This window comes from Scyliorhinus torazame, chromosome 22 (genome assembly GCF_047496885.1).
Source record: "Scyliorhinus torazame isolate Kashiwa2021f chromosome 22, sScyTor2.1, whole genome shotgun sequence".
NCBI lineage: Eukaryota > Metazoa > Chordata > Chondrichthyes > Carcharhiniformes > Scyliorhinidae > Scyliorhinus > Scyliorhinus torazame.
In genome coordinates this window covers 37,497,865-37,513,675 of record NC_092728.1, presented here as the reverse complement: position 1 = coordinate 37,513,675, position 15,811 = coordinate 37,497,865, and the positions used below count along the sequence as shown (strand labels likewise).

The 15,811-nt window shown below is 51.2% G+C and overlaps 1 protein-coding gene across 1 annotated transcript in view; it reads left to right on the top strand.

The window, feature by feature from the left end:
* LOC140399463 (complement component C8 gamma chain-like) overlaps positions 1-15,811 on the top strand; it is a 150,224-nt gene that overhangs the window by 118,993 nt on the left and 15,420 nt on the right. Inside the window, exons 3-5 of the mRNA XM_072489038.1 lie at positions 840-910; positions 1,012-1,113; positions 11,195-11,296. Coding sequence (XP_072345139.1) covers positions 840-910; positions 1,012-1,113; positions 11,195-11,296 — 275 coding nt within the window. The remainder of the gene's footprint in view (positions 1-839; positions 911-1,011; positions 1,114-11,194; positions 11,297-15,811) is intronic.

Genomic DNA, 15,811 nt, shown 5'->3' with positions numbered 1-15,811 from the left:
TCCGGCTCTCACTGAAATCTGGCTTTACTGAAATCCGGCTCCCTCTGAATTCCGGCTCTCACTGAAATCCGGCCCATACTGAAATCCGGCTCCCTCTGAAATCCGGCTCTCACTGAAATCCGGCTCTTACTGAAATCCAGCTCCCTCTGAAATCCGTCTCTCACTGAAATCCGGCTCTCACTGAAATCTGTCTCCCTCTGAAATCCGGCTCTCACTGAAATCCGTCTCTCACTGAAATCCGGCTCTCATTGAAATCCGGCTCCCTCTGGAATCCGGCTCCCTCTGAAATCCGGCTCTCACTGAAATCCGGCTCCCTCTGAAATCCGGCTCCCTCTGAAATCCGGCTCTCACTGAAATCTGGCTCTCACTGAAATCCGGCTCTCACTGAAATCCGGCTCCCTCTTAAATCCGGCTCTCACTGAAATCCGGCTCTATCAGAAATCCGGCTCTCACTGAAATCCGGCTCCCTCTGAAATCCGGCTCCCTCTGAAATCCGGCTCTCACTGAAATCCGGCTCCCTCTGAAATCCGGCTCCCTCTGAAATCCGGCTCTCACTGAAATCTGGCTCTCACTGAAATCCGGCTCTCACTGAAATCCGGCTCCCTCTTAAATCCGGCTCTCACTGAAATCCGGCTCTATCAGAAATCCGGCTCTCACTGAAATCCGGCTCTATCAGAAATCCGGATCTCACTGAAATCTGGCTCTATCAGAAATCCGGCTCTCACTGAAATCCGGCTCTCATTGAAATCCGGCTCTATCAGAAATCCGGCTCTCACTGAAATCTCACTTGCTCTGAAAGCCCAATCTCTCTGTAAACATGTTCTCTTTTCCTCTCCCAGGGATGGACTCTGCTGGGACATTAAACAAGCCTACCAGAATCCTACAACTCCAGGGCGATTCTCCAGGAAAAGTTTGTAAACTCTTATTTCTACCACGTCAGACAACCCTCACCTTGTACCGAATTCCCAGTAATCAGATCTATAATCCCATGTTTTTTGCTTCCTATCACAGATCGTGGGATGACGACTGATATTGTAATTGCTGATACGGATTACAGAAATTACGCAATCATCTTCCTTCAACAGAGAAGGAAAATCACTGTCAAACTCTACGGTAACAAAAACATTCTGTATCGACCCCTGACCTGTACTTGCCCTGGGAAACCGTGTAGAGGGAGCTTTTCTCAATTTCTAGCGCTGTGCTGTACCTGTCCTGGGAGTGTTTGATGTGGACAGTGCAGAGGGAGCTTTACTCTGTATCTAACCCCGTGCTGTACCTGTCCTGGGAGTGTTCGATGTGGACAGTGCAGAGGGAGCTTTACTCTGTATCTAACCCCGTGCTGTACCTGTCCTGGGAGTGTTTGATGTGGACAATGTAGAGGGAGCTTTACTCTGTATCTAACCCGTGCTGTTCCTGTCCTGGGAGTGTTTGATGGGGACAGTGTAGAGGGAGCTTTACTCTGTATCTAACCCCATGCTGCACCTGTCCTGGGAGTGTTTGATGGGGACAGTGTAGAGGGAGTTTTACTCTGTATCTAACCCCGTGCTGTACCTGTCCTGGGAGTGTTTGATGGAGACAGTGCAGAGGGAGCTTTACTCTGTATCTAACCCCGTGCTGTACCTGTCCTGGGAGTGTTTGATGGGGCAGTGTAGAGGGAGCTTTACTCTGTATCTAACCCGTGCTGTACCTGTCCTGGGAGTGTTTGATGGAGACAGTGCAGAGGGAGCTTTACTCTGTATCTAACCCCGTGCTGTACCTGTCCTGGGAGTGTTTGATGGGGCAGTGTAGAGGGAGCTTTACTCTGTATCTAACCCGTGCTGTACCTGTCCTGGGAGTGTTTGATGGGGACAGTGTAGAGGGAGCTTTACGCTGTATCTAACCCCGTGCTGTAGCTGTCCTGGGAGTGTTTGATGGGGACAGTGTAGAGGGAGCTTTACGCTGTATCTAACTCCGTGCTGCACCTGTCCTGGGAGTGTTTGATGTGGACAGTGTAGATGGAGTTTTACTCTGTATCTAAAACCGTGCTGTATCTGTCCTGGAAGTGTTTTTTTGAAAAATATTTTTATTAGGGTATTTATAAGCTTTTATAATAATAAAGTAACAATGACATAAACATGGTAAAATAAACACTTCCGCCCCCATCCCAATCTTCACACACCTCAACCATAAAACAACAATCCGGCCCTCTCCCCCACCCCCCCTTGGAATACTGCATCTGCTGACATTTTAATTTTCCCCGAGAAAATCGACGAACGGCTGTCACCTCCGGGAGAACCCTACCACTGACCCTCTTGAGGCAAACTTTATTTTCTCGAGACTGAGAGACCCAGCCATGTCACTAACCCAGGTCTCTACATCCGGGGACTTTGAGTCCCTCCACATTAATAAGATCCGTCTCCGGGCTACCAAAAAACAAAGAACAAAGAAAAGTACAGCACAGGAACAGGCCCTTCGGCCCTCCAAGCCCGTGCCGACCATGCTGCCCATCTAAACTAAAATCTTCTACACTTCCTGGGTCCGTATCCCTCTATTCCCTTCCTATTCATGTATTTGTCAAGATGCCCCTTAAATGTCACTATCGTCCCTGCTTCCACCACCTCCTCCGGTAGCGAGTTCCAGGCACCCACTACCCTCTCGGTAAAAAACTTGCCTCGTACATCTATTCTAAACCTTGCCCCTCTCACCTTAAACCTATGCCCCCGAGTAATTGACCCCACTACCCTGGGGAAAGGCCTCTGACTATCCACCCTGTCTATGCCCCTCATAATTTTATAGACCTCTATCAGGTCACCCCTCAACCTCCGTCATTCCAGTGAGAACAAACTGAGTTTATTCAACCACTCCTCATAGCTAATGCCTTCCATACCAGGCAACATCCTGGTAAATCTCTTCTGCACCCTCTCTAAAGCCTCCACATCCTTCTGGTAGCATAGCGACCAGAATTGAACACTATACTCCAAGTGTGGCCTAACTAAGGTTCTATACAGCTGCAACATGACTTGCCAATTCTTATACTCAATGCCCCGGCCAATGAAGGCAAGCATGCCGTATGCCTTCTTGACTACCTTCTCCACCTGTGTTGCCCCTTTCAGTGACCTGTGGACCTGTGCACCTAGATCTCTCTGACTGTCAATACTCTTGAGGGTTCTACCAGGGAGGCAAAGTGCCAAGACGTCAGCCTCTTTCGCCACCTGAACTCCCGGCTCTTCCGACACTCCAAAGATCACTACCTCCGGACTTGGCACCACCAGTGTTTTTAGTACCGTGCACATTGCCTGAGCAAAACCCTGCCAAAACCCTCTAAGCTTCGGGGATGCCCAAAACATGTGGACATGATTTGCTGGGCTTCCCGCCCCCCTCGCACATCTATCTTCTACCCCGAAAATCTTGCTCATCCTAGCCGCTGTCATGTGTGCCCGATAAACTATCTTAAATTTTATCAGGCTGAGCCTGGCACATGATGAGGAGGTATTAACCCTGCTTAGGGAATCCGCCCATCGACCCGCCTCGATCTCTCCTCCTAGCTCGTCCTCCCACTTGTCCTTAAGCTCCTCCACCAGAGTTTCCTCCATCTCTGAAAGCTCCTGGTAAATATCTGAAACCTTCCCCTCTCCCACCCAGGTACTGGAGACTACCCTATCCTATATCCCCCGTGGCGGCAGCAGTGGAAAGGCCGGAACCTGTTTTCTCAGGAAGTCTCACGCCTACAAATACCTAAACCCGTTCCCTGCTGGCAATTCAAATTTATCCTCCAAGGCTTTCAAGCTGGGAAAGCTCCAATCTATAAATAGATCCCCCATCCTTCCAATTCCTGCCCTTTGCCATTTCCGGAACCCACCATCCAGCCTACCCAGTACAAACCTGTGGTTATTATAAATCGGGGTACAAACCGATGCTTCCTCCACTCTCTTATATCTCCTCCATTTCCCCCAGCTCCTCAGAGCCGCCACCACCACCGGACTTGTAGAGTATCGGCGAGAACGGAAGAGGTGCCGTTATCAGTGCTCCCAAACTGGTGTTTATGCATGACGCCGCCTCCATCCGCTCCCACGTCGACCACTCCCCCACTACCCACTTCCTAATCATGGCTATATTAGCCGCCCACTAGTCGTTGCAGAAGTTCGGCAGCACCAACCCACCCTCCGCCTGACTGCGCTCCAGCAACACTTTCTTCACTCCCTGTCCTGGATTTTGACTGATCCAATTCCGGATCAATGACTGTGTTAAAATCTCCACCCATGATCAAGTTATGTGAGTCTAAGTCTGGTATCTTATCTAGCACCCGCCTCATAAATTCCACATCGTCAGAATTCGGAGCATATATGTTCACGAGTACCAACCACACCCCTTCCAGCTTCCCACTCACCATTATGTACCTGCCCCCTTTGTCTGACACGATTCTCCCTGCCTCGAATGCCACTCGTTTATTGGTCAAGATTGCTACCCCCCCTATATGTTGGGGACAGTGTAGAGAGAGCATTACTCTGTATCTAACCCCGTGCTGTACCTGTCCTGGGAGTGTTTGATGGGGACAGTGTAGAGGGAGCTTTACTCTGTATCTAACCCCGTGCTGTACCTGTCCTGGGAGTGTTTGATGGGGACAGTGTAGAGGGAGCTTTACTCTGTATCTAACCCCGTGCTGTCCTGTCCTGGGAGTGTTTGATGGGGACAGTGCAGAGGGAGCTTTACTCTGTATCTAACCCCATGCTGTCCTGTCCTGGGAGTGTTTGATGGAGACAGTGCAGAGGGAGCTTTACTCTGTATCTAACCCCGTGCTGTACCTGTCCTGGGAGTGTTTGATGGGGATAGTGTAGAGGAAGCTTTACTCTGTATCTAACCCTGTGCTGTACCTGTCCTGGGAGTGTTTGATGGGGACAGTGTAGAGGGAGCTTTTCTCTGTATCTAACCCCGTGCTGTACCTGTCCTGGGAATGTTTGATGGGGACAGTGTAAAGGGAGCTTTACTCTGTGATGTGTTGGGTACTCTGCTACACAGATGAACCAACACGGTTGCGAATGGTACAACTCAGTTTTATTACTAACATACATTTACAGTGGTAAACTGGTTACTGAGGTTCGATCATGACCCTAGAATGTGTGGACCTATTCCTAATACTATCTTGTAGTGGCACTCAGCAAGCCACTCAGACATCCACCATGCGCTATGAGCTCTGTGCCCTGAGCTGTCTCCTGCTGGAATGCCCGGGAAGTGTCGTGTTCCCTGTTTTGTAGTGTGTATGCTCTTGCCTGAGATTGGCTGTGGTGTTGTGTGTGTGTTGATTGGTCCGTTCATCTGTCCATCAGTATGCATGTATGTTTGTACCATGATGTTTACCTGAATATCATGACATCCCCCGTTTTTACAAGAACATGTGCCTATGTGGTTATAAATACAGATGTGTACTGAGTGCAGCTGGAGTGCAGTGTGTGCAATATCTACAGCATGTACATGGGGCTACACTATATACAAGGGGCGATGTCGGGTGCGACATAACAACGAGGTTGTACCATGAACAAAGAACGGGGAAATGTTGAACGACAAAACGAACTCCTGTAACGACAAGGAAGAACAGAAACATATTAACACAGTGGTATTATGAGTTCAATGTACAAACAGGCTCATAAGTCCAGTCTAGTAGGTGGGCGCCGAATTCAGTTGACCGCCTCAAGGGTGGGTCTGGATCCACCGGCTGAGGAATGGGCCTGGCCACGGGCGATGACGGAAGGGGTATGGTGGCAGGAAGCTCCACAAAGTCGATATCAGGAACAACAGGAAGGCACGGTGTCGGTTTAAGTTCACGTAGCGAGCGTGGAAGTAGGCGAAGAGCCCGGCGATTGCGCCTACGAATAGACCCATCAGGCATGCGAACCAGGAACGAGCGGGGAGCCACGTGTCGGAGAACTTCGGCAGGTTTCTGACCAGCCACCTTCTGGTAGGTGGATGCGGACGTCGTCTCCAGGCGCCAGGGCGGGAAGATCAGTTGCCCGTGTGTCATATGCCACCTTCTGGCGAACGCGCTGCTGTTGCATCCTGTGTAGTACCGGAGCATGGTTGGTTGTGGGTACCAGAATGGATGGCACAGTGGTCCTGAGGGTTTGACCCATCAACAGCTGAGCTGGTGAGAGGCCAGTGGCTAGTGGGGCCGAGCGATAGGCCAGCAGCGCTAGGCAGAAATCCGATCCGGCAGCAGCAGCCTTGCAGAGGAGCCGCTTGACGATGTGAACGCCCTTCTCCGCCTTTCCATTGGACTGGGGATGCAGAGGGCTGGACGTCACGTGTGTGAAGCCATACGAAGCAGCAAAGGACGACCATTCCTGGCTGGCAAAACAGGGCCCATTGTCCGACATGACAGTAATCGGAATGCCGTGGCGAGCAAAGGTGTCTTTGCAGGCCCTGATGACAGCGGACAATGTCAAATTGTGCAGGCGTATGACCTCTGGATAGTTTGAAAAGTAATCTATGACGATTACATAGTCCCTGCCGAGTGCGTGAAAAAGGTCCACACCTACCTTCGCCCAGGGGAACGTCACCAGCTCATGGGGCTGAAGCGTCTCAGGAGGTTGCGCCGGCTGAAACCTTTGGCAGGTGGGGCAGTTGAGCACCATGTTGGCGATGTCATCACTGATGCCCGGCCAGTATACCGCCTCTCGAACCCTCCATCTGCACTTCTCGACCCCCAGATGGTCTTCGTGTAGTTGGTCGAGGACCAGCTTGTGCATGCTGTGCGGAATCACAATCCGGTCCAGCTTTAGGAGGACACCATCAATGACGGCCAAGTCGTCTCGGACATTGTAGAACTGCGGGCACTGTCCTTTGAGCCACCCTCCCATAATGTGGCGCATCACCCGTTGTAGAAGGGGGTCGGCCGCAGTTTCCCGGTGAATACGGGCCAGACTGGAGTCGTCAGCTGGCAGATTTGCCGATGTGAAGGCCACCTGCGCTTCGACCTGACAGACGAACCCCTCCGAATCGGGCGGTGTGCTCACTGCTCTAGATAGGGCATCCGCAATGATAAGGTCCTTTCCCGGGGTGTAGACCAGTTGGAAGTCATACCTCCTGAGTTTAAGTAGGATGCGCTGGAGGCGAGGGGTCATCTCGTTCAGGTCCTTATTAATGATGCTGACCAGGGGGCGATGGTCAGTCTCAACGGTAAACTGGAGGAGTCATGGAACTTGTCTATTCCGGTCAGCAAACCCAGGCACTCCTTTTCGATCTGCGCGTAGTGCTGTTCTGTGGGGGTCATGGCCCGCGAGGCATAGGCGACTGGGGCCCATGACGCAGTGTCACCCCGCTGTAGGAATACCGCCCCAATGCCGGACTGGCTGGCATCAGTCGAAATTTTAGTGTCACGAGATGTGTCGAAAAACGCCAATACCGGGGCTGTGGTGAGCTTAATTTTGAGCTCCTCCTATACCTTCTGGTGTGCGGGCAGCCACTGGAACTCCGTGGACTTCTTGACGAGGTGGTGCAGAGCCGTCGTGTGGGAGGCAAGGTTGAGAATGAACTTCCCCAGGAAGTTGACCATGCCTAGGAAGCGTAGCACTGCTTTCTTGTCTGCCGGCTGCGGCATGGCTGTAATGGCGCTCACCTTGTCTGCATCCGGACGGACCCCTGACCGGGATATGTGGTTCCCCCAGAAACTTCAGCTCGGTTTGGCCGAAAGAACACTTGGCTCGGTTGAGGCGCAGGCCGTTTTCCCGTATGCGCGCAAAGACACGCTGGAGATGATTGATGTGCTCCTGTGGTGTGGTGGACCAGATGATGACGTCGTCCACGTAGATGCACACCCCTTTGATGCCCTCCATCATCTGCTCCATGATCCTGTGAAAGACCTTGGATGCCGAGATGATGCCAAATGGCATTCTGTTATAGCAGAACCTGCCAAAAGGGGTGTTGAAGGTGCACAGCTTTCGGCTGGACTGATCCAGTTGGATCTGCCAAAAACCCTTCGAGGCATCCAGTTTTGTGAAGGTTTTAGCCCGGGCCATTTCGCTCGTGATCTCTTCCCGTTTGGGTATGGGGTAGTGTTCCCTCATTATGTTGTTGTTGAGGTCTTTTGGATCAATGCAGATCCGGAGCTCGCCGGAGGGCTTCTTAACACACACCATGGAGCTGACCCATGGCGTGGGCTCCATGACCCGGGACAGCACCCCTTGGTCCTGGAGATCCTGCAGCTGCTGCTTGAGGCGGTCTTTGAGTGGCGCTGGGACCCTGCGAGGTGCGTGAATGACCGGGATGGTGTCCGGTTTGAGCCAAATTCTGTAGGTGTAGGGCAGTGTTCCCTTGCCCTCGAATGCTTCCTGGTTGTGGGTGAGGAGCGATTGGAGCTGTGCCCTCAATTCTGCATCCGGGAAGTCAGATGTGCCTTCTGGAGACAGAGCGTGGACTCGTTGCACGAGGTGGAGAACCTTGCATGCCTGTGCGCCTAGCAGGGAGTCCTTTGATGATCCAACTATTTCGAATGATAGTGTGGCCGTGTGTGTGTTGTGTGTCACCTGGAGCTGGCAGGATCCCATAGCCGGGATAACGTTCCCATTGTAGTCGGCCATCTTACAACAGGATGGCCGAATTGGTGGTCTGACCTTCTTGGCGTAGAAGGCTGACCATGCTATGAGGTTGGCGGGGGGGCCAGTGTCCAGATGGAATGTTATCGGTGATCGGTTGACCGTTAGGGTGGCACACCATTCATCACCCGGACTGACAGTGTTCACTGGCATCGGCTGGTGGGTCCTGGCTTGAGACATCCGGTTCCCATCAATGACCGCAACACGGAAGGCGTCCCGGTCGTCTGTGTCACTGGTCTGGATATCGTCTGGGCACGACTCGTAATAAGGCGGCTGAATGGTCCGCACGTCCCTGCGAGGTTGTTGGAATTGGGGAACATTGGCAGGTTGAGCTGCTCGACAGCAGGCAGTGTAGTGGCCCATCTTGCCACATCAGAGGCATTGTCGGTTTCTTGCCGGACATTGCCGCTTTAAATGTGCGGCTCCACAGTTGCCGCATGTCGTGACGTCATGACGTTCGTTGCGCCACCGTGCATGCGCAGTTCGGTTTTGCGTCGAGCGCGCCTGCGCATCATGTCCCTCTGCGTCAACGTCTTTTTTGGAGGCCCCGGAAAGCGCGCGAAATGGCCGCCCTCGTCCGGGCCGCGGGCCGGGAGGTACTCGATCGCCTGGACCCGTTCGGCCTCATAGGACGCCTGCCTCGCCGATCCGGCAACGTAGGACCCGTGCCTCGCCGATCCGGCCGCGTCGGATGCCTGCCTCGCCGATTCGGCCACTTGAAATTGGGAGTAGCGGCTAGTCGCGTTTTCATGCAGGACACAGGCTTCGATTGCGGAGACTAGGGTGAGGCCTTTAATATTTAAGAGCTGTTGGCGAAGGGTGCCCGAGGTGACCCCAAAATCAATCTGGTCCCGAATCATTGAATCGGAGGTGGTAACCGCAGGACTGCGCGAGGATACCGAGGTGTGTAAGGAAAGATTGAAAGGGCTCATCCTTACCCTGCAGGCGCTGCTGGAAGAGATACCTCTCGAAACTCTCGTTGACCTCGACGCTGAAGTGTTGCTCGAGTTTGAGAAGGCCGTCTTGTACTTGGTCTTGTCCTCACCTTCCGCGAACACCAGGGAGTTGTAGACATGGATGGCGTGTTGACCTGCCGTGGAGAGGAGGATGGCGATCTTTCTGGTGTCCGAAGCGCTCTCCTTTCCAGGAAGAGCTGGAAGCGCTGTTTGAACAGCTTCCAATTGACGCCGAAGTTTCCAGCGACTTGTAGCGGCTGCGGTGTGCTGACGGTGTCCATGGCACAGGATGGCAGATTCCGGAGGATTCGTAGGTAGGTCCCACAGTTACTCCTGGTACTATGATGTGTTGGGTACTCTGCTACACAGACGATCCAACATGGTTGTGAATGGTACAGCTCAGTTTTATTACTAACATTTATTTACAGTGGTAAACTGGTTACTGATGTTCGATCATAACCCTTGAATCTGTGGATCTATTCATAATACTATCTTGGAGTGGCACACAGCACATGGGATGGCTGAAAGACTTGCTGTGAGCTCTGTGCCCTGAGCTGTCTCCTGCTGGAATGCCCGGGAAGTGTCGTGTTCCCTGTTTTGTAGTGTGTATGCTCTTGGCTGTAATTGGCTGTGGTGTTGTGTGTGTGTTGATTGGTCCGTTCATCTGTCCATCAGTATGCATTTATGTTTGTACCATGATGTTTACCTGAATATCATGACACTCTGTATCTAACCCCGTGCTGTACCTGTCCTGGGAGTGTTTGATGGGGACAGTATAGAGGGAGCTTTACTCTGTAGCTAACCCCGTGCTGTACCTGGCCTGGGAGTGTTTGATGGGGACAGTGTAGAGGGAGCTCTACTCTGTATCTAACCCCGTGCTGTATCTTACAGAATTTACAGTGCAGAAGGAGGCCATTCGGCCCATCGAGTCTGCACCGGCTCTTGGAAAGAGCACCCTACCCAAGGTCCACACCTCCGCCCTATCCCCATAACCCAGTAACCCCACCCTACACTAAGGGCAATTTTGACAATATGGGCAGTTTAGCATGGCCAATCCACCTAACCCGCACATCTTTGGACTGTGGGAGGAAACCGGAGAACCCGGAGGAAACCCACGCACACACGGGGAGGATGTGCAGACTCCGCACAGTCTGTCCTGGGAGTGTTTAATGGGGACTGTGTAGAGGGAGCTTTACTCTGTATCTAACTCTGTGCTGTACCTGTCCTGGGAGTGTTTGAAGGGGCCAGTATAGAGGGACCTTTACTCTATATCTAACCCCGTGCTGTACCTGTCCTGGGAGTGTTTGATGGGGACAGTGTAGAGGGAGCTTTACTCTGTATCTAACTCTGTGCTGTACCTGTCCTGGGAGTGTTTGAAGGGGCCAGTATAGAGGGACCTTTACTCTATATCTAACCCCGTGCTGTACCTGTCCTGGGAGTGTTTGATGGGAGCAGTGTAGAGGGAGCTTTACTCTGTGTCTAACCCCATGCTGCACCTGTCCTGGGAATGTTCCTCACCCAATGTTGTCTGTTGGCTGATGTGTTCCCAGAGTGCCCGATTCAACCTGCCATTCAGTGTGGGAGAACAATGTGGTGGCAGGTTCTGTGGTGGAATACGTTAGGGACCATCACTGCAGATTTATCCACCTGAACATTGTCTTTCTTTATTTCCAGGGAGAGAGATCAACGTTAATGAAGCTGTACAGCTGAAATTCCGTCAACTTGTCCTGAACAACAACATCCTGGATATCTTTATTTACAAGTTCCCTCGATATGGTCAGAATCATCCCAATAACCAGACTGGTTGTCAGTAAATGGTCACAATTTTCTCGCTCTTAGCTCCAAGTCCACGTGCAGGCTCAGACACTTAGCATACTTAGCACATGCTTCGAACTTGACTTTGCAATGGGTTGATTGCTGATCTCAGCTTGTTGTAGCTGGAACAAATGGAGGTTGAGGTATGTGGAGAGGGCAGATTGCACTAAAATGGGTTTTGGTTGGTTCTTGCGGAATCTGAGGCATTTGGCGAGGCACAGCACATTACTAACACAGTGAAGGAGCCAGATCGTGTGCCTATCGATGGAGTTAAGCTGTTTGACAGATTTGAGGGAAATGGGGGATGCGTTTTCAAAGAGTGTGAGAGTAGGAATGGACTTGAGGTTAGACGGTTCATTATTTCCCAGAGATAACCTGTGGACTATGTTGCCAATAACTGTGGTGAACACTGACTCTCTCTCAGCCTCAGGTAAGCTCTTTCTTTTCTTTTATCCACAAGTTATCTAGGGGGGATGGCAGGGAAGGCAGTACAATGTTCCTCCTGCAGAATGTTTGAGGTGAGGGACGCCGTCAGTGTCCCTACTGATTTCACCTGTGGGAAGTGCACCCATCTCCAGCTCCTCAGAAACCGCGTTAGGGAACTGGAGCTGAAGCTGGATGAACTTCGGATCATTCGGGAGGCAGAGGTGGTCAGAGATAGTAGCTTCAGGGATGTAGTTACTCCGAAGAATCAAGGTAGATGGGTGACGGTGAGAGGGGCTGGGAGGAAGCAGTCAGTGCAGGGATCCTCTGTGGTCGTTCCCCTCAGTAACAAGTATACCACTTTGGATACTGTTGAGGGGGACGGCCTACCAGGGGTAAGCCACGGTGAACGGATCTCCAACACTGAGTCCGTCCCTGTGGCTCAGAAGGGAAGGGAAAAGAGCAGGAGAGCAATAGCTATTGTGGACTCGATAGTTAGAGGGACAGATAGACGGTTCTGTGGCAACGAAACAGATTCACGGATGGCATGTTGCCTCCCAGGTGCCAGGGTCCATGACATCGCGGACCGTGTTTTCAGATTCCTTAAGGGGGAGGGGGATGTGATGAATGGTTAATGAACCCTTAGGACCATGTAGGTGATGCCCCTTTAAGACCTGGTTTGGAACCCTGGGGGACTCCGCCGCCGGCTCCGCCCACCAGGGAGCCGTATATAGGGTGACGCCCTGTAGGCGGCACCCAGTAGGCACACGTCTCTGTAGCTGGCTAGTTCTCTGCTTATTAAAGCCTTCATTTACCATTCCACATTCTCGTGTTGTTATTGAGGGTACTACAATTTAATAAGCAGAGTACGTTAGGATGGACGCCGGTCTCAAGTCAGGAAAGCTCAACCTGGAAGCACGGACACCGGAGGACAAAGAAATTTTAAGTACTGGCTCTGCTGCTTCGAGGCCTACCTGGAATCCTTGGAAGCTCCTGTCCTAGGGCCTCGAAATCTGTGCCTACTCCACGCCTAGGTGATCCATAGATTCTCCACCATGATCGAGAAGGCGACCACTTACGACGAGGCGATCGAGATCCTGCGAAAGCGTTTTGTCAAACCCATAAATTAGGTACATTCACGGCACCTGCTCTCTACCTGCCGGCAGCGCTCAGGGGAAACGCTGGACGAGTATGTGGAAAAGCTCACCGCGCTCGCCAGGAACTGCAACCATCAGGATGTGACAGGGGAGGTCCACGTGAACCTGCACATCCGAGACGCCTTCGTGTCCGGCATCCGTTCGACCTATATCAGGTAGCGACTCCTCGAAAATGGAGCTATAAAGACCTTCAGGACACGGTAACGCTCGCCACCTCACTGGAAATGGCCCGCCACAACCGAGGCACGTACCCCGCGGACCATGTACTACAGGGGAACAGTCACAAGTCGTGGTACACATCGGTACCAACAACATAGATAAGAGAAGGGACGGGGATTTAAAACAGGAATTTAGGGAGCTAGGGCGGAAGCTGAGAGCCAGGACAAACCATGTCGTCATCTCTGGTTTGTTGCCGGTGCCACGTGCTAGTGAGGTGAGGAACAGGGAGAGAGTGCAGATAAACACGTGGCTGCAGGGATGGTGTAGGAGGGAGGGTTTCAGGTACGTGGATAATTGGAACACATTCTGGGGAAGGTGGGACCTGTACAGACAGGACAGTTTGCACCTGAATCAGAGGGGCACCAGTATCCTGGGAGGGAAATTTGCTACGGCACTTCGGGGGGGGTTTAAACTAATTTGTCAGGGGGATGGGAAAATGAGCTGTAGTCCAGAAGCCAGTGTTGAGAGTAGTGAGGTACTGAGGAGAGTGTCAAGGTTGCAGGTGTGTACAGAAAGGTGGGTTGAAGAGTGTCTACTTCAATGCAAGGAGCATCCGGAATAAGGTAGGTGAACTTGGAGCGTAGATTGGTACTTGGGACTACGATGTTGTGGCCATTACAGAGACATGGTTAGTTCAGGGACAGTAATGTTTGTTGGAAGTTCCAGGGTATAGGTGTTTCAGTAAGAGTAGGGAAGGTGGTAAAAGAGGTGGAGGAGTTGCATTGATAATCAAGGATAGTTTAACGGCTGCAGAAAGGCAGTTCAGGGGGATCTGCCTACTGAGGTAATATGGGCCGAAGTTAGAAATAGGAAAGGAGCGGTCACATTGTTATGAGTTTCCTATCGGCCCCCAAATAGTAATAGAGATGTGGAGGAAGAAATTGCAAAACAGATTATGGATAGGTGTGGAGTGCTCAGGGTAATTGTCATGGGTGACTTGAACTCTCCAAATATTGGTTAGAACCTCTATAGGTCGAACAGTTCGGATGGGGCAGTTTTTGTACAGCGCGTACAGGAGGGTTTCCTGATACAATATGTGGATAGGCCGACAAGAGGGGGGGCCACATTGGATTTGGTACTGGGTAATGAACCGGGCCAAGTGTTAGATTTGTTTGTGGGAGAGCACTTTGGAGATAGTGACCACAATTCGATGTCTTTCACTATTGCAATGGAGAGGGATAGGGCCATACGGCAGGGCAAGGTTTATAATTGGGGGAGGGGTTATTATGATGCGATTAGGAAAGAATTAGGGAGCATAAAATGGGAACAGAAACTGTCAGGGAAAGGCACAAATGAAAAGTGGAGCTTGTTCAAGGAGTAAATACTGTGTGTCCTTGATAGGCATATCCCTGTCACGCAGGGAGGAAATGGCCATGTGAGGGAACCATGGTTCACAAAAGAGGTTGAATGTCTTGTCAAGAGGAAAAAGGAAGAGTATGTAAGGATGAGAAAACAAGGTTCAGTTGGGCCGCTTGAGGGTTACAAGGTAGCAAGAAATGAGCTAAAAAAAAAGGGCTTAGGAGAGCTAGGAGGGGGCATGAGAAGTCCTTGGCGGGTCTGATCAAGGAAAACCCCAAGGCTTTTTACTCATATGTGAGAAATAAAAGAATGACCAGGGTGAGGTTAGGGCCGGTCAAGGACAGTAGTGGGAACTTGTGCATGGAGTCAGAAGAAATAGGAGAGGCGTTGAATAAATACTTTTCTTCAGTGTTCACCAAGGAGAGGGGCTATGTTTTTGAGGATGAGAGTGTGATACAGGTGGGTAGGCTGGGGGAGGTAGATGTTCTGAGGGAGGATGTATTAGAAATTAGAAAAACCTTGGGGTCGACAAGTCCCCTGGGCCAGATGGGATATGTCCTAGGATTCTTTGGGAGGCAAGGGATGAGATTTCAGAGCCTTTGGCTTTGATCTTTGGGTCCTCACTGTCCACGGGGATAGTGCCAGAGGACTGGAGAGTGGTGAATGTTGGTCCTCTGTTCAATAAAGGGAATAGGAATGACCCTGGTAATTATAGGCCTGTTAGTCTTACTTCGGTGGTCGATGTTAATGGAAAAGGTCCTGAAGGATAGGATTTATGACCATTTGGAAAGATGCAGCTTAAACCGGGATAGTCAACACGGATTTGTGAAGGGTAAGTCCTGCCTCACCAATTTGATTGACTTCTTTGAGGAGGTAACTAAGTGTGTAGATGAAGGTAGAGCAGTTGATGTCGTATACATGGATTTTGGTCAGGCGTTTGATAAGATTCCCCATGGTCGGCTCATGAAGAAAGTAAGGAGGTGTGGGATAGAGGGAAATTTGGCCAATTGGATAAGTAACTGGCTATCACATAGAAGACAGAGGGTGGTGGTGGATGGAACATTTTCAGACTGGAGACCAGTTACCAGCGGTGTACCACAGGGATCAGTGCTGAGTCCTCTGCTATTTGTGATTCTTATCAATGACTTGGAGGAGGGGGCTGAAGGGTGGGTCAGTAAATTTGCTGATGACACCAAGATTGGTGGAGTAGTGGATGAGGTGGAGGGCTGTTGTAGGCTGCAAAGAGACATTGATAGGATGCAGAGCTGGGCCGGAAAATGGCAGATGGAGTTTAACCCTGATAAGTGCGAGGTGATTCATTTTGGTCGGAAATATTTGAATGTGGATTACAGGGTCAACGGCAGAGTTCAGAGGAATG